The sequence below is a fragment of the Hyaena hyaena genome, unplaced genomic scaffold (assembly GCF_003009895.1).
Source record: "Hyaena hyaena isolate Hyena2069 unplaced genomic scaffold, ASM300989v1 scaffold_230, whole genome shotgun sequence".
In the NCBI taxonomy this organism is placed as follows: domain Eukaryota; kingdom Metazoa; phylum Chordata; class Mammalia; order Carnivora; family Hyaenidae; genus Hyaena; species Hyaena hyaena.
The window spans coordinates 1,896,975-1,914,911 of NW_024080863.1; the positions used below are offsets into that span (position 1 = coordinate 1,896,975).

Here is a 17,937-nt window from a genome sequence, read left to right on the forward strand (position 1 = left end):
GCCTATAGTAGTTTTCAACCCTGGGTGCCCATTAGAATTACCCGGAGAGCTTTAAAAACAATGCTGGGCCAACCCCCAGAGACACGGCTTTCACTGGTATTATAAAAAGCAAACCAAGTGATCTGACATGCACTGAGGTGAGAGCCACTCAGCAGCCCTCACCGAGTTTCCCACTTGTTCTCTCCTAGAGGTCTCTCAGCTACCCCTCCTGAGCACATCCCCACACACATACATCTAGGGACAAAGTTTTTAAAATATGAAGTCCGCTAAGGCATTCGTACAACTCACAACATAAACACTTCAAAATGAGACCTGCATACAGATGCTTCAGAGGGCCCGTTCTTTCCCAGAGTCTCTGAGGCCGGCTGGCTCTCAGCTGAAGGTAAGCTGGGCAGAAGCAGTGTGGCTTGGCCAAGAGAGAGCCTGGTTCCTGGCAGGCGCTGAGGAACATCAGATTTGCGCTGCCAGAGCCTGTCTCTATTTACCACCCGCCCCCCAGCACACCACCCCCCTCCGCTCTAGTGCTGGAAGAGGAATTTGTCGTTCCTGGGGAGGAAGATGGGCCTGAATGAGCAGCAGAGGCCTGCGCAGGAGGACACAAACAGTGGAGAACGGGGCAGCTGTGTCCACGCAACCAAACCATTTATTGCTGTGTTGTCTGGGGGGATGCAGCCTGAATGCTGAAGGGGATGGAGGAGGGGAGTATATGTAACTCCCGAATGCTCAAACGTTTTCTGACTTGAAGAGTTCAGACCCAGTTTGCCCCGTGAGCTCTGCTCCCCTGTCCCATGCCAACACCCACGTGCGCGCACACGCATGCACACGCATGCACAGTGTCCTTCACAGCAGCGGTTAAGGCCTCCCCAGCTCGGAGGAATGCAGGAGAGGGAGAGGTCACTGAGTTCCTCCTCTTTCATGTCACCTCCTGGCAACCTGCGGCCGGCTTCTAGAAGTGGCATAGGCAGGAAAAGGAAGCGAAAGGGGCTCTGGCCTGCTCCTCCTTGCCCAGGAGCAAAGCCAGCAACTGCAGTCCTGCTGTGAGGTAATGCCTGGCGCCGCCTGTGTGTTCCAGCAGGTTGAGACAGATTCAGGCCAGGTGGGGTGGCAGCCCCAGCCGTGAAGGGCATGCAGGGAGAACAGCACTACAACTGGCTGCCTGGGCCCCAGCAGCTCCCGGCTAGGCCTTGGGGGCTTGGGGTCAGGTGGCCATCCTGGCCTCATCTCTCCCCTCGGCTCCCTCGCTCCCCAGGAAGAGTATTCCATCAAGAACACTGTGGGCTGGGTGAGATGCTGAGGGCCAGGCCTGGTCTCTGATCCCCTCTGCCCAGGTGTCGAGGACCTGCTGAGACGGGTTCAGAGACGCCAGAGAGAAACCAGCTGGAGCTGGAGCCTGGCACCCAGCCCCCCACTTCCCAAGCCCTCTCTCGCCCTGGCTGCAGTTGCACCAAGGCTCTCATTAGCAGCTGCCCCCGCCTGGGCGCGGAGCATGCTTTGGGCATTTGCCATGAGGTGGTTGGGAATTTTGCAACTGTCTCCAAAGGGCCGGAAAGGGAGAATGGGCTTCCCCTGTCATCCACTGCCCCTTCACCACAGGTGAAGCCAAAAAGGCAGGAGACAAAAATGTCAAGTCTCAGGAGCATCTGTGGTACCTAGCAAGACGGAGACCAGGCTCCTTTGCCCCCATCTCTCTGGCCTACAGTCCTGACCAGCCTGAGCCATCACTCACTCCCCCTGTGCCCCTGGAATTGAGCTACAGGTCTTGGCCCTGACCACACATGGTCCGTAGAGACAGGTGATAGGCACAGAGCACACGAGGTTTGGGTCTGGGTGCTCACCTGACATTGACCTAGCTCCCCTGAGAAAGCCCCGAGGACACCATGCTGTCTGGGAGGCCACCTCTTTTGCTCCGTGGCTTCTGGTACCTTGGAGACCCACTCCCTGAACCTAGTCTGGTGTGACCGACAGGCCAAGGTCTTCTTGAGTTAACCTGGGAGTGGAAGCCCAGGCTTCCTCAGAGGCAGAGACACCTGGGATGTAGAGATGGAACCACGCTCCCACCCTGGGAGGCGGGAGGTGGCGGCAGTGCCAGGTGGGAGGCAGCTCTTGGGCAGAGGTGTGGACAAGGAGTCCCCCGTCCGGTCCTGCTCTTGGCTCAGACGTGCCCTTCTTGGGGAGGGGGGAGGTGCAGGTGAGGACCGTGTGGGGGGAACTTGACGAAAGCGATGGCAGCCAGCTCCTTGCAGAATTCCTCAAGAACCACCACGCCCTGGAGGAGGGTCTGGTGGTCCAGCCTGAGGGAGACAGCATGGGGGTCATGGCTGGGAGGCATCAGGAGTTGCCCAGGACAACATCCCAGGGTCCATGAGGCACATCTCAGTGGCAGACACCTCTGAGGGAAGACGGAGCTCCACAACGGGCCCTCGTCGCCCCCTGGCCTGTGCTCCTCCCCTTGGGCACTCTGCCTTCCCACCCCAGGGTCTGTCCTTGGACACCCACTTCCCTCAGTTACTTACTGTTCCCCAGGGACCTGACCCATCAGCTGCTTGCGTACCAGGAGCAGTTTGCCTGGGAACTGGGGTACCCTCTGAATTCTCTGCATCAAGTCCCCGATCACCTAGAGCAGGTATGAGGCAGGACTGAGGTAGGGGCCAGTGACAGTTATGCGGGGTCCCCCGGTTCTGCTGAACCGCGGCGAGGTGGGGGTGTGTGTGCCTGTTTTTTCCCTTGGCGCTGGCCAGGATGCCCACTCCTGTAGCCCCCAACCCCCTGTCCTTCTGTTGCCCTCCCTTCCTGCCCCACCACCGGCACACGCCCTTCGGGTCCGGCATCCTTACCCTGACAAGCACAGAGAACAGACTCCTGCAGCCAGGGGCCAGGTTGATGTAGGGATCCAGCAGGTACTCGTGGATAAGGGGGTGGGGGAAGAGGGCTAGCCGGGACAGGACTGAGGTCACTTGCAGGTTCAGGCTGTATGGCTGTAGGGAACACAGTGGACAAGCTGAGGGTTGGCAGGGGGCGGTGAGCATTTTTGCACTCCCCCGGCAAGGCGCCTGGCCAGTGTGAACGTGTGCGGGGGTGGGAGTCTCACGTGATGTGTGTGTGTCATGGATTCCCTGGGGCTGAGGGCCAGAGCATGTTAGGGCGTGTGGAGCAAAGGCAGGACGGGGCTTCCCGCCTGGAGAACGGTGAGGAGTGGGGGTGGGGGAAGGAGAGTATGGAGCTGGAGACCCAAAGAGGGCTCGACCCCCGGGGTCAGGCCACTCTCCCGGACTCCAGAGGCACCTGCCTGGAGTTCTCCTGTGGGCCCTCACCCTGTAGCCAGGGCCAGTCCTGTTGTGTACCTGTTCCAAAATCCGGGACATGCGATCAAACAGCATTCGGAGGAAGTGACCTTCAAAGAAAGGCCGTTCGGGCTCATGGGGATCCAGGGGTGTGGGACCCAGGGGCCAGCCCCAAGGGGCAACTCGGGAGCTGCACTCCTGGAACTGAAACAGAGCGAGAATTGAGGACGTGGGCCCAGTGGTCAGGAGGCACCCGCAGGCAGAGGGAGCCACGTAGGAAGGGTACACCTGAGGCTCTTGGCCGGAGCAGGGGGCACCTTGGGCAGATCACAGAGGGAAAAGGTGGAGTTTATCAACACCATGGCTTTGAGGGACGAGAAGTGGACATTGGCAGAGGCCTCAACACTCACCAGTCCATAAGCGTCGTGGACGTACGTGTCATAGCCGGTCTCCTCTAGGAAAGCTGAGGTCTTGGCTTCCTCGGGAACGAGGCAGAGGAAACTGAGAGACAGGACCCTAGGTGTGGAGGGGCTCTGCCTGGGCTGCCCTGTCCTTCCCTGCCCCATCTCCAGCCCAGAAGGAACACTCCCTCCTGGGCTGCACCTCACTGGGGCTATGGCCAAAGACAAAACAAACCTCAAGTGACTTAGATTTCCTGACCAGCTCCCTACCTGTTAACGATCTCGGTCACTGCTGTTTTGCCATCCGAGTTGGTGGCAGGGGCTGGGGGAGGCTTTGCAGAGGGTTGAAAGCTGGAGTTGAGGAAGCCGTCCGTGAAGTAGGGGTCTTCCTCCAGATCTCTGTGGCCAGAGCAGACAAGTGGTACGAAGGAATAAGTGGGGAAGTGTGGGGGTACTGAGGCCATGGTGGGTCGTGAGTGGCCTGAGGCTTCCCAAAGGCACAGGGTTTCACTTACACGGTGTCCTCGTAGCTCTCGGGCTCAGGTGAGCCCCGGGCCACGTAATGGCGGCCTTCGAGGTTGCAGAGGACCAGGCTGCGGATGACCTGCTCATGTGGCTTCTGGAGCAGCTCCTCAAACAGCCGCAGCGTGGTGATGCTGATCTGGGTAAGAAAGGGTCAGCAGGACCCTGCCTCTAGGGGCACCTAGGAATTGCTCACTCGGAAAAGAAAGACCAGACGGCAGGTTTGGGGGCAGTGGGTGGATGCTGGTCTAGGAGCCGGAAGTCGGCCTGGTCCTGGCTCTGTTACTAATTTGATGGTTGCTATCAGGTGAGCCAACCGGCTTTTCTGTGTCTCAGTTTCCATGTTTGAAATATGGAACATCGGCCTCACCTAGCTCAGAGTGGCTGTAAGCCTCAAACAAGCCAGATGAATATGGAAAATATATATAAAGTCACATGGCAAGTATGCGATCACAGAAAATTACTATGTGACAAAGGCAGTCTGGCTGCCATGACCGTGTCACTGTTGGGAGTGGGCAGGAAGTTTCAGTGCCTCAAGGTAAGCTAAGGAAAAGGGGAAGAAGCACGCAGGAAATCCCTTGGGTAGGGGCTGGTGGGAGCCCATAGGCCAACGCCCCCCACCTCACCTCATCAGAGAGGTGGTCGCAGTGCCCGATGAGGTGAGCGCACAGGGTGCGGGGGCCATCCTCGGGGGCTGCAGGCTGCGGGTCAGCACCCAGGAGGAACGCCACGGCCTCTTGCAGCAGCACAGGGGAGCGGAGCTGGCGCAGCATGGCCGTGAGCAAGGCGGTGGAGGTCAGGACGCTCTGCTCAGAACTACAGGAAGAGAGGGGCACCTGGGGGCTTAGTCAGTTAAGCGTCAGTCCGATTCTCGATCTCAGCTCAGGTCATGATCTCACGGTTTGGTTCGTGAGATGGAGCCTGGCGTCAGACTCCGCGATGACAATGGACACCTGTCAGTGCAGAACCTGCTTAGGACTCTCTCTCCCTCTCTCTCTCTGCCCCTCTCCTGTTCGCTCGCACTCTCTCTCTTTCAAAGTAAATAAATAAACCTAAAAAAAACTACAGGGAAAGAGCACTGAGCCAGGCCTGGGGGCTGAAAGCCAGGAGGGGAAGGTGAGACCAGAGGGAGGAGCTAGGAGCGAATGACTGTGGGGGTGACAGTACCCCTTCCTGACTTCCTTACATCTTGGCTGTTATTTCTCACTCCCTAGCCCTCCTGAGGTCCTGGAGTCCAAGAGCCGGAGGCCTTTGTCAGCGCGTGTGGCCCTGAGCCACATGTGTGTAAGGGGGCTAGACCTGGCAAACATTAACCATGGAGCCCACAGACACATGTGACTCTAGCCAAGGAGGTCCCTGGCCTTAGGGACAGAAGTGGTTTGGGTGGGGGGGGGGGCAGCTGGATCCAGACCATGGCCATACCCAAGGGGACCGGACATAAGCTTACACATGCAGGAGGTGGGGCTGCAGAATCTCCACGAATAGCTTCTCAGCCACAGCTTTTGCCAAGGCGTCTGCAACCACCTAGGTGCCAAAGAGCATATATTAAGCACATTTTACCTCCATGAGTGCTTTCCACTGAGAAACAACTGTGTCCTTGCACAGTATCTAACATGACAGGCAGACCCGGGGCCCTGCCTAGCTCCTGAGAGACCTACTTGTTCCTCAAGGTGGATGCAGCGAAAGGAGTGGGGTGAACCACAAGGCAACCCCACAGAGAGCCTTACTGATATCCGCCCCTGCTCACCACGTGTGCCTCTGAGATGAGGTGGTCGCAGTAATCAAACCAGCCCAAAAAGGCAGCCAGAGCCTCCTTGCCAGGGAAGGAAGCCTCATCAGACGGGGCACTGGGCAACCTGAAGGGGGGAGCAAGAGAGGAGCTGTGAGGCCTGCCTCAGGCACCTTCTCCCAGCAACAGGTGCAAAAGCAAAAGTGATGTTTCCCTAGAGACAAAGGCCTCAGGTCCGGGAAAGGCTGCACCCCCAGGAAGACGGTGGCCAGCAGGGGTCCCCAGCCCTCCTGGGAAACCATGGAGAGGGAAGAGAGAGGGCAGGGAGGGCTGCTAGCCACTGAAGACGGAGCCCCGCTCGGCCTTGCGGAGCGCCTACCTCCAGCTGATGCCCTCTAACACGGCAATGTCTGCGGGGTCCAGGAAGGTGGGCATGGACTGGTACAGCTGGCAAAGGTACTCGACGATGGCAGGGCAACAAGGGCTGCTGTGTACCAGGTAGGCAGCGGCTGCCGGTGAAGCCACACTCAGCAGGAGCAACAGGTTCTCCTGGGCTTTCAGAGCCACCCGACCTTTCTAGGAGTAGAAAGGGCACAACATCAGGGAGATACATCTGAGCCCCCAGATCCCCTCCCAACAGTTCACCCTCCCCACCCCTGCCCACTCTGTCTCGGCAGCTGGCACCTTGCTCTTGCACAACCCGATGAGGGAGGTGATGAGGTTGCTTTCCCCAACTCCTCCATCTGGCTCCTCCGTCTCAGCAGGCAGCTGGGTGGTCAAGGCCCGGGCCCCACAAGGACTCGTGTCAGGAGCCTTGCTGTGGGGGCGGTCCTTGTCTTGGACACTGGCTGCCTCTCTAGCCAGAGTGGTGGGTTCTTTGGATGACTTCTTCCTACTGACAATCTTTTTACCCTGCAAAGAAGGTTGGTTGAGACAAGCTCATGGGGCAGACCATTGCCCATGATGCTCCCTTGGGAATGCAGGCTGCACACTGGCTGGTGGGGCCTCAGTGTGGAGCTGCAGAGGAGGCCGCCTAGGTGCCTGAGTGCCTGCTCCATCCTCTGCTTGCTCAGAAGGGCCACAGGGGTCTGCCCTGGGACCTGGGCCCTCCCGCTCCTGTTCCCCACAGAGGTGCTCACTTCCAGGATGTAGGTGAGCAGGGCTGGATCCTGTTGGATCTTGGAGCAGAGAACGGTGGTAAACTGCACCTCCTCCTTTTCTGTTTGGGATCCAGGAACTGTCGCACCAAGTCGGAGAAGCTTCTAGAAGGGAAGCAAAATAGAAACAGAGGGCAATGGGGTTGCAGGGAAGAGAGAGGGCTTGGCCCTCAGCCACCCCTTGGTTTCTTGGTCCCTCACCTGCACAGGCCTGTGGACGTTGAGGTAATGCAGGAGGGGGTGCTGCACCTGGGCCAGAACCTTGCTGAAGAACTGGAGTACCTGCTGTCGCATGCCTGGGGGGTACTGAGGGTCAAGGAGCAGAGTGCCCATCAGAAACGAAGCCATGCCCACTGCCTGGAATGCTCCTCCCTACGAGCCACAGCACAGTCCTCCCTTCTGTCACTGCTCGGAAGGCATCTTTTCTGCAAGCCTCCTCCCTTCATGACAGGCATACCTTAGAGATACTGCAGGTTTGCTTCCAGAGCACAAGAATCAAGTGAGGATTGCAATAAGTGAATATCGCGATAAAGCAAGTCAAATTAATCTTTTGGTTTCCCAGTGAACATAAAAGTTGTGTCTACACTAGACTATAGCCTATTAAGTGTGAAACTGCATTATTTCCAAAAAGCAATGTACATGACTTAACTTAAAAACACTCTATTGCTAAAAAATGCTAACCATCATCTGAACTTTCAGAGAGTCATAATCTTTTTGCTGGTGGAGGGTCCTGCCCTGATGTCAGTGGCTGCCGACTGACCAGGGTGGTGGTGGCTGAAGGTCAGGGTGGCTGTGGCCATTTCTGAATATAAGACAACAATGGAGTTTGCCATGTTGATGGAGTCTTCCGATTTCTTTGCAGCCCGCGATGCTGTTTGATAGCATTTTACTGTCAGCAGAACTTCTTTCAAAATTGGAGTCAATCCTCTCAAGCCCTGCCGCTGCTCAGTCTACTGAGTTTATGTCATGTTCTGACCCCTTTGTCGTCATTTCAAGCATCTTCACGGCATCTCCACCAGGAGTAGATTCCATCTCAAGAAACCACGGTCTTGGCTCATCTAGAAGAAGCGACTCCTCATCCGTTCGAGGCCGCTCATGAGACGGCGGCGACTCAGTGCCATCGTCAGGCTCCTCTTCCAGTCCTAGTTCTCTCGCTGTCCCCCACCCCCACCCCCGCAGTCACCTCCTCTGCTGCAGTCTGGAGCCCCTCACTGTCCTCCATGGGGGCTGGAATCAAATTCTTCCCAACTTTTGTTCGTATTGATATTTTTACCTCTTTCCGTGAATCACAAATTATTTTTTTAATGTTTATTTATTTTTGAGAGAGAGACAGAGAGTGAACAGGGGAGGGTCAGAGAGAGAGGGAGACACAGAATCTGAAGCAGGCTCCAGGCTCCAGGCTCTGTAAGCACAGAGCCCAACGCAGGGCTTGAACCCACAAGCCGTGAGATCATGACCTGAGCCAAAGTTGGACACTTAACTGACTGAGCCACCCAGGCACCCCTGAATCACAAATGTTCTTAACGGCACCTAGAATGATGAATCCTTCCCAGAAGGTTTCAATTTACTTGCCCAGATCCATCAGAGGAATCCCTGTCACGGCAGCCATAGCCTTACAACATGCATTTCTTAAATAATAAGACTTGAAAGCTGAAATGATCCACGGGCTGCAGAATGGATGTTGTGTGAGCAGGCACAGAAACCACATTCACCTTATCATCCATCTCCGTCAGAGCTTGTAGGTGGCCAGGTGCACTGTCAGTGAGCAGTGGACTTAAAATATTCCTTACGCCATGTTGTAAGCAGCAGTGCAGTCATTCAGACTTTGTTGTTCCATTTACAGAGCACAGGCAGTGGATTTAGTATCATTCATATGGGCCCTCGGCCTTCCAGAATAGTAAATGAGCACTGGCTTCGCTTGAAGTCACAGCCGCCTTAGCCCCGAAGGAGGGGTCAGCCTGTCCTTTGAAGCTTTGAAGCCAGACATTGATGTTCCCTCTGTAGCTATGAAAGTCCTGGGTGGCATCTTCTTCCAGTTGAGGCTGTTTCACGACATTGAGAACCTGTTAATTGCTCAGTGTGGCCGTCCTCATGAACCATCACAGCCAGATCTTCTGGAGAACTGGCTGAAGCTCCCACAAGAGCACCCACTGCCTCACCTTGCACTCTGATGTCATGGAGGCGCTTCTGTCCTCAGACCCCAGGAGCCAACCTCTGCCAGCTTCCGACTTTCCTCCTGCAGCCTCCTCACCTCCCTCAGCCTTCACAGAGTAGAAGAGAGTCAGGGCCTTGTGCTGGATTAGGCTTTGGTTTAACAGAATGTTGTGGCTGGTCTGGTCTTCTGTGCAGACCACTCAGGCTTTCTCCACATCAGCAATAAGGCTGTTTTGCTTTTGTATCATTCATGTGTTCGCTGGGAAACACTTTAAATTTCCTTCAAGAACTTCTCCTTTGCATTCACAACCTGGCTAACTGCTTGGTGCGAGAGGCCCAGCTTTTGGTCTATCTCAGCTTTCAACATGCCTTCCTCACTAAGCTTAATCATTTCTAGCTTTTGATTTAAAGTGAGAGACATATGACTGTTCCTTTCGCTTGAATACTTAGAGGCCATTTTGGGGTTATTAACTGGCCAAATTTCAGTATTGCTGTGTTTCAGGGAATAGGTAGGCCTAAGGGGAGGGAGAGAGATGGGGAAAGGCTGGCTGGTGGAGCACTGGGCACTATCTTACATGGACAGTCTGTGGTGTCCCCAATTATAATAGCAAAGATCACTGATCCCAGATCACTATAACAAATATAATAACCAAGTTTGAAATATTACCAGAATTACCAAAATCTGACATAGAGACATGAAATCAACAAATGCTGTTGGGAAAATGGCACCAATAGACTTTCTCAACACAGCACTGCCATAATCCTTCACCTCGTAAAACATGCAGTGTTTGTGAAGCATAATCAAGGGGGGTGCAATAACACGAGGTCTCCCTGTATGAAACCGGCCTCCCCTGCACTGCCAACTCCCCGTCCCACTTTATTTTTCTCCATGACCTTGTCATTGTTGAATACACTGCATGTGGGCTCCTCTGGTTATCCATCTCTCTCTGACTAGAATTTTCATCTGTTTTAATCACCAGCACCTGGGACCCTTGCTGGCACATGGCTGGTTCTTAGTATATCTTCGCTGAATGAATGCTGACTGAGTAATGGGAACATTTCCTCAACCTAGGTGACAGGAGCTCAGGTGGAAGAGTCTGGAACACAAGGGCTCCAGTTTGGGTGGAAGGTTCCAGGGGCACCCCAGGGTCCCGCCCACCTCGGCCTTGCCCAGCGTGCACAGGGTCTCCAGGATCTTGTGCTGCAGCAGGTACTCCAGACAGGGACCCGCCTCGCCGGCTGCTGTCTGCTGCCTCTCCTCATAGACCAGGATGTCCAGCATCTGCCTCAGCCGCCAGGGAATATCCGTTTTCTTGACAGGGGTGTTTTCATCTAATAGAGATTCAGGAAACGAGGGTGGGAGGGGGTGAAGAGAGGCCCTCTGGCTTGAGGGGTCAAGCCCACAGTTCCCCAGGAAACGGGGGGGAGGGGCAGAGGGAGACGGAGGGTAAACCTGAAGTAAGGCCGGGTTAACAATTTGCTTCAAAGACCAGAGGAAATGGAAGTTAGCACTTGGTGCCTCTATATTTAAAAAGACAAAAGACCTTTTGGGGACACCTGGGTGGCTCAGTTGGTTAAGCATCTGACTTTGATCTCACAATTTGTGGGTTCAAGCCCCACATCAAGTGCGGAGCTGCTTGGGATCCTCTCTCTGCCCCTCCCCTGCTCACTCGCTCACGCCCTTAAAATAAATAAAATAAACATTAAAACATAAAAAAGACAAAGACCTTTTGGATGAGGACCCAGGATGCAGCCCTCTGACTGGAAATGTGTGCATACTCTAGTACTTTCTCAGAGGGAAGTGGCATCATTTTTTCTCCAAGCCCTGGGATGTACAGAAGGGTACACTGCTCAGGCTGCAGGCCAGCTCTGGGCCAGAGTGAGAAGCCATGGGCTCAGGGGTCTCTGTCACATAATGTAGAAGCTGTCTTCTAGCAGCTTCCTGAGAGGTAACTGCCTGTCCTCTTTACACTCACAGGAGGCAGTACTCCGTTTTTTTACAAGGCAGAAAAAAATCCATGCACAATCACGGGTTCAGAGGCAAAGCTGCTCCACTGAGTAAAGGTCTTGATGGAGAAACTGGGCTTTCTTAGTCAGAGTCTCAGACAGTGTTCATGTAAAGCAAGTTTTGATGCTCTGGGACTGGCCTTGGAGCACCCCCTAGCTTTTCCCAAAAGCATTGGCTTTTGAGCAACTTGGCTCACCTCCCCCACCTCTGTACCTCTGGTCTAGGCACTGTTCAGGAAATGAATGGATTGGGCTCAGATGAAACCCAAGTGGACCTGAGCGAGTTCTGGATCTTTTCCTACTGTTCCGATAGACTGGGGGCTCTCTGTTAACAGATGTTCAGTCTAAAAGGTACGGACTTCATGTTAAAAAATAAGTAAGTCCTGGTATGTCTGGGTGACTCAGTCGGTTGAGTGACTTCGGCTCAGGTCATGATCTCACAGTTTGTGAGTTCAAGCCTCATGTTGGGCTCTGTGCTGACACCTTAGAGCCTGAAGCCTCCTTCAGATTCTGTGTCTCCCCCTCGCTCTCCCCCTCACATGCTTATGCTCTGTCTCTCTCTGTCTCTCAATAATAAATAAAAATGTTTAAAAGTTAAAAAAAAAATAAGTCCTGGGAATGTTAAGGACAGCATGGTGACTATAGTTAATGTATTGGATATTTGAAAACTGTTAACAGTAAATCTTAAAAGTTCTCATCACAAGAAAAAACTTGGTAACTATATAGGGTGATGGATATTAACTAGACTTATTGTGATGATAATTTCACAACATACTCATACATTGAATCAATATGTTGTACATCTAAGTTATATGATGTGATGTTACATCAATTATATCTCAATAAAAAAAGATCTTCAGTTTAATTTTTTTAATACCTAATAACATTTCTGATTCTTTTTAAAAAATATTTGTTTATCAGGAGAATGCAAGCAGGGGAGGGACAGAGGATCTGAAGCAGGCTCTGTGCTGACAGGCTGACAGCAGCAAGCCTGATGTGGGGCTTGAACCCACAAACTGCAAGATCATGACCTGAGCTGAAGTCAGATGCTCAACTGACTGAGCCACCCAGGTGCTCCTCTGATTTCTGTTTTGTTTTGTTATGTTTATTTATTTTGAGAGAGAGAGAGAGAGAGAAAGCAGAGGAGGGGAGTGAGGGAGAGAGGGAGGGAGGGAGAGGGAGAGAGAATCCCAAGCAGGCCCCGAGCCGTCAGCATAGAGCCCATTGTGGGGCTCAATCTCAGGAACTGTGAGATCACGACCTGATCCGAAATCAAGAGTCAGACACTCAACCGACTGAGCCACCCAGGTGCCCCAAAATATCCTCAGTTTAAAGCAGTTGTTCTCAACTGGGGGTGATTTTGCCCGTAGGAACATTTGGCAGTTTTTGGAGACATTTATGGTTATCACAATAGGGAGGAGGTCCTACTGGCATCTCGTGGGTAGAGGCCGGAGCCAGAAGCACCGCCACCCCCCAACAAACATGATCAAGTCCAATGTCAACAGTGCCAAGATTGGGAACTTGGTTTAAAAGGACACTTAGGGGGTCCCTCAGAGTGTCCAAAGTCTGCTTTTTAATTTCTTGGGCTGGCTCGGGCTGAAAATAAAGTCTTTAGGAAAGATGTAGACTGGAATCAAACCCTAGTCTGAACCAGGAGGTAGAAAGCCAAGGATGCAGGACAGGTTTACCTGGCCACCAGCGTGTATCTGTCAATACCAACATATAGACTACAAAGCAGCCAAACAGATTCCACCTCTCCGTAAGCCATCCTGATGGGCTCAGATTGCTGGAGGCTCTCAGCTGGGAGAGAAGGACGCAGGCATGTTACATGCCTGGGCTTCATTTCTCCTCCTACCAGAGGTTTCTATAAGGGAAATGCCCTCTAAGTCAGCTCAGGGAAAAGCAGAATAGGTACTTGGGGACTACAGACCAGGACATCTGCCGAGCTGGAAGCTAGAAGCTAGTAGGGCTCAACCTCTGCCTTGCAGAGTCAGGCCAGTGAGAGGCCCAACTTCTCACTGGCCACTTCCACCTCACTCAGCTCCTCTCCCAAAAGGTCAGGGTGGGACCATCCCCCAGTCTGACCTCCTCGGCAACAGCTGTCACCTTGTCCAGAACACCCGCATCTCTGACTTGCATAGTGACCCTGCCCACACCTTCCTCCCCACTCCCTGCAGGGGACCCCCTGCCCCCTGTTAGGGTGGGCAGGGGAAGGGGGAACCAGGCCCCACCTGTGCTCTCAATGTAGTAGTGCGTGATGCCCTTCCAGTGCTCCATGAAGGCCTCCAGCAGGTCAATGCTGGGCTCCCGCTGTGGAGAGAGCAGAAACACAGCCTAAGTGGCCGCCACACAGTGATCACGGGCTCTGCTGCGACCATCACCCATCAGAACAGACGTTCCACCATCCACCAAGTGTTGGGTCATCGCTAGGCTCTGGAGGAGGCACTGTGATCCAGGTTCTCAAAGGGAACCCAGGACAATCTTTGGCAGCTCTCCTGGACCCCCTCTCTCCTGGAAATGCTGTACTCCTGCTACATGTCATGATTCCACAGTCCCTGTCCCGGAAGAGCTAAGAATGCTGGTGGGGGAAATAGACCCAGAAACAGATCCCCTCACGACAGTTATGCTACAACAGAAGGACACAGAGGAAAACAGTGGAGCGTCCCCGAAATGACAAAATAAAAATGATACACTTGGAAAACATGGGCAAAGACAGGTCCCAGTCAGTCTGAGAGCCTGCAAAAATCTGTGTTCAAGGCCACTGAAAGGCTTCGTTCAACCAGATGGGTAACGTTAGCAGAATATTAATAAAGTGCCTTACCCACAACATGCTTGCATCTCTTATCCAAGGCTGCAAGCTGCTGGAGGAGTTAGGGGTACACAGCCTGAAGCCCCAGGGAATTCTATTTCTGCTAGGAGCAAGCCCCAAACCTCCCCCTTTTCCAGAAGTGATCTCTCCATCTCTACACGGGAAGTAGCCTTGAACTGGTAACTGCTTTCTCTGAAAAGTCTAAAAAAGAGCATTTGTTCCCTTTTCTTGCAGAGGAAATGATTACAGGAGAAAAATGTAGTCAAATAGTCCCTTACCACAGGTGCTCATTTCTACCTCTCCATCTCTGCTCAGGCCACTCCTTTATCCTGGAAGCCCTGTGTCCCCCTACACTTGCCTAGATCCTAACAGTCACCAGTGAGGTCCAGCTACGGGCCACCAGCTCCACAAAGGCCTTGCCAGAGTTCTTGGACATCTCTCTCTAACCTCACACTTTATAACATCATAGAACCGAGTGTCTACTCCTTATTCATTCAGTATCTTTTGAGTGCCTACTGTGTACAAGACGCTATGCCAGACGTTCTAAGCAATACAAGGTTGTTGAAGACCCAGTGCCAGGGAGAAGAGACTATAAAACCACCCTGAATAACTCAGCCACAGGAAGTTGTGTGAGGACACAGGAGAGGTGGAAGGTGATCTCTGGGAAAAGAGCACTGGAACAGAGAAGGCTTTACTGAGGTTACCCTTGAACTAAAACTTGAAGAACAGGGTCTGAGTGCAACAGTTTGAGATAAAGGAAAGTCGTTTCCTGAAGAAGGAACTCCACACACAGTGTCTGGGACAAGGATGGGCTGATGAGTGTATGTACATCAAGCCACCAAGTCAGGCTTGTTTTTTGCAGGCATTGGGGGACAGGTCAATGACATCTTCTGAGTGGTGTGCCAGGCAGGGTCATCTGGCGGTTTTGTGTAGGAGCTGATGGCAGGAAGAATGGTCGGAAGGCCATTAAGACAGGAGAAAGAAGCACTAAAACACTGAATCAGAGGCCCTGAAATCCTTCCCCCAACCGTTGGCTGCCCAGACAACCTTGTTTTCTTTCAAAGTAAGCTGTGAGGAGCATGACCCTTACTGGAGTGGCACCTCCAGTAAGTCATTCCAAACACACCTGCCACACGAAGTGATTGCATCTTACCACGTCCTGTGTGATACTATTATTGTTGGATTAGCGCTCACCTCTTCTACCAAGCTGTGAGCAACCTGAGGGCTCGGGTTCTGTATTTTCTATCTCTGCCTGCTCCTAAAGGGCTCTGCACATAGTGACTAGTCATTCATACGTACTAAATAGCTCAGCAAACTCCTTAACACCTCTTTCCATAGTTTCTTGCCTCTTGGAAAGCCCCCTTGCCCTTGACCAGCACTATCCTTATCTCACTTTTCTGTGATGGGCTCTCATCTAGCCTCAAAATTCATTGGTAGTCTCCTAAAACCTTGAGCTGGACTCACTCTAGAAAAGAACAATTGGGTAAGAGGAGAACCGGAAGAACACAGACTTTTAGCAAACTATAACAGACTGTCACAACACAGACTGCTGGAAGAAAGCGACAGGATCGGCTTCACCTGAATCTACTATTAGCCATCATAACTCTAAAGAAATTGTACCACATGATGATCTTTACTATCTTCATTAATGATAATAAAGAAGGTTTTGGTTTTTTTTTTTTAAAAGAATCAGAAGGATCGCTATTCTGTTTTGTCAGAAGAGGGCAGGAAGGAGCACTCTCCCTCCTTATAACAAGGAGTCAGGCAACTTGCTGGGGACCTGGGGACCCAGCCAGGGGAAGGGCTATGCCCTGATCTGGGGTGGAGGGCAAAAGAGAGGTTCCTATTTCTCCTGACAGCTCCATTGGGTCACCCAAACTTCTCGAGAATTGTCTATACATTGTATACTCAGGAGTGGAAGATCACCTGCTTAAAAATATCTCCCTTGACCACCAATACCTTCTCTATCCACTAATGCAGAAATTCCTGCATTGGAAGCATTATATATTCACTTCTCAAAACTAAGGCTCTCTCCGGCCCACCCAGCCACCCTGTGTATGGAGCTTTCTCTGAGAGGTATGAAGTAGTGTGTCACATCACTTTCTAAGTGGACAGCCATTTTGATTGGAGACAAGGAGGAGTGGAAGGAGAGATCATTTTGGAACCCCTCCCAAGGTGGGCTGCCCAGGAAGTGCCTGGACTGGGAAGGGCAGGGCTGGGGACAGGTGGGCGAGGCGCAGGGGGGTGGGGGTTTCACTTTCTTGACAAATCTCATGAAGGCTGAGACTGGTCCCATGTACAATAAACTCTGTTTTGGGGCGTGTGTTGAGGAGAAAGGAGGTGGAGCACCAGGCTGTTTCTCCAGAGCAAATCTGATACAATACACTAAACCCATCAATTAGAGGAGGACTTCTACTTTGAGGCAAAAGAACTGTTAACTCTACAGACAGATTCTTGGCAGGGTTACTTTAAGCAGAAGGCCTTCAGCCTACCCTATCTACACTGCACTTTTATCTCGCTGAATGAAGTGAACCCGCCTCTGACCAGCCTTCAAGCCCAACAGAAAATGGCAAAAACACAAACTCTTCCTCACATGGCTGCCCCAAGGCCCCACCACCCTGGCCTCTCCTGACTCAAGGTCAACCTGGCCCTGCTGGTGTGTTGCGCGATAACATTCCGTCCACAGCCCCTGGGCCCTGCCGTTTCCTGGGCCAGGCGCCCACCCACCTCTGGACTGTATATATATCTGGACCATATATATAGTCAGGGGGGCTTGGCCCGTCTGGGCCGGATCTTCTCAAGTGGAGGCCGAGAGACAGCGCCTGACTAAGGTCCTGGGATTGTCTGGAGGCTCAGGAAGAAGGCAAGGGACGTCTATTTTTCACGCTCAGGTGACCAGGAAGGGAGGAGCGTGGGCCGAGGAGGAAGGCAAACAGCTTGGGGAGGGGACTTTGGGGAAGAAACTATCGGGTGACAAGGGAGCCCTCTGGCACAGAAGAGTTGGGGAACTGGGAGCGAACTGGGAACGCGGAGCAGGAAAAAGAGACAGGAAGCCATTTGGGGAGAAGGGTTAGGGGCTGGGGCAATCTGGAGAAGGGCTGGAAGTCGCGCGATCGGGAAGGAAGCCACGCGAAACAGGAGTGCTGTGCGGGAGGGGCGCGACGGGGGAGAGAGGAGGCCCGGGAAAGGGCGCCGCGGCCTGGGTGGGGGTCCCTTCCCCGAGGCGGGCCCGCGTCCTCCGCCCGCCCGCCCGCCGGCTCCTCCCCCGGCCCCGTGCCCGCCCTTCCGGCCTAGGCCCCGCGCGCCCCGGCCTCCCCGGCCTCACCGCCCCCACGGCCTCCTGCAGCAGCGCCCCGAGCCGGCTCAGCATGTTGGCGGCCCGGCCCGGCTCGGCTCCCGGGCGGCGGCGGCGGCAGCGGCGGCGGCGGAGCTCACGGGCGGAGCGCGGCCCAGGAGGCGCGGCGAGGAGGCGGGGCCCTGCCTGGCCCGCCCCACCCCGGCCCGCCGGGGGCATCAGCTGCCGGCCGCCCCCGGCCCCGGCCAGGCCCGCGGTCGGGAAGGAGGCCGGGCGCCGACGAGTCCCGGTCCGGGAGGGCAAGGGGGACGCCGAAGCCCGGCGTCGCAGCGAAGGGGCGCCTTCAAGTGCCGCCGGGGCCCCCTGGGGAGCCAGGTGGCGGCGAGAGGGGTGAGCGGGACCGGGAGGTTTCTTCCAGAGGCTTGAGAAGGTCTGTGGGTCCTGTAAGTCTCTCTAGACGCCCCTACCCCCGCCTCCTCTCAGCACAGTAGCCACTGGCCGCGTGTGGCTGTGGAGCACTGAAACAAACGCGCTAGTCCTAATTGAGATGTCCCGAGGGTCAAGTACACTTCCCATTCTGAA

At 54.0% G+C, this 17,937-nt stretch overlaps 1 protein-coding gene across 1 annotated transcript; it reads right to left on the reverse strand.

Moving 5' to 3' along the window:
• Nucleotides 1-625: 625 nt before the first annotated feature.
• On the reverse strand, nt 626-17,501 carry FHIP2B (FHF complex subunit HOOK interacting protein 2B). Its single transcript, XM_039243777.1, has 17 exons — nt 17,386-17,501; nt 13,483-13,561; nt 10,404-10,576; nt 7,292-7,396; nt 7,073-7,195; nt 6,618-6,845; nt 6,313-6,509; nt 5,952-6,060; nt 5,652-5,728; nt 4,831-5,020; nt 4,198-4,343; nt 3,953-4,081; nt 3,692-3,782; nt 3,342-3,485; nt 2,835-2,975; nt 2,514-2,614; nt 626-2,291 (listed from the first exon to the last, which is right to left on the reverse strand). The coding sequence occupies exons 1-17, from the start codon at nt 17,428-17,430 to the stop codon at nt 2,153-2,155; spliced, it is 2,217 nt and encodes a 738-aa protein (XP_039099708.1). The 5' UTR covers nt 17,431-17,501; the 3' UTR covers nt 626-2,152.
• Nucleotides 17,502-17,937: the final 436 nt, after the last annotated feature.

What these genes read in the sequence shown, in the direction of transcription:
- FHIP2B (XM_039243777.1), bottom strand. Translation starts at nt 17,430, where the DNA reads ATGCTGAGCCGGCTCGGGGCGCTGCTGCAGGAGGCCGTGGGGGCG. An exon ending in TGCAGGAGGCCGTGGGGGCG is followed by an intron (nt 13,562 to 17,385) that starts GTGAGGCCGGGG and finishes CTCTCTCCACAG; the next exon opens with CGGGAGCCCAGCATTGACCT. An exon ending in TCCACGACGCTTATGGACTG is followed by an intron (nt 3,486 to 3,691) that starts GTGAGTGTTGAG and finishes GCTCTGTTTCAG; the next exon opens with TTCCAGGAGTGCAGCTCCCG.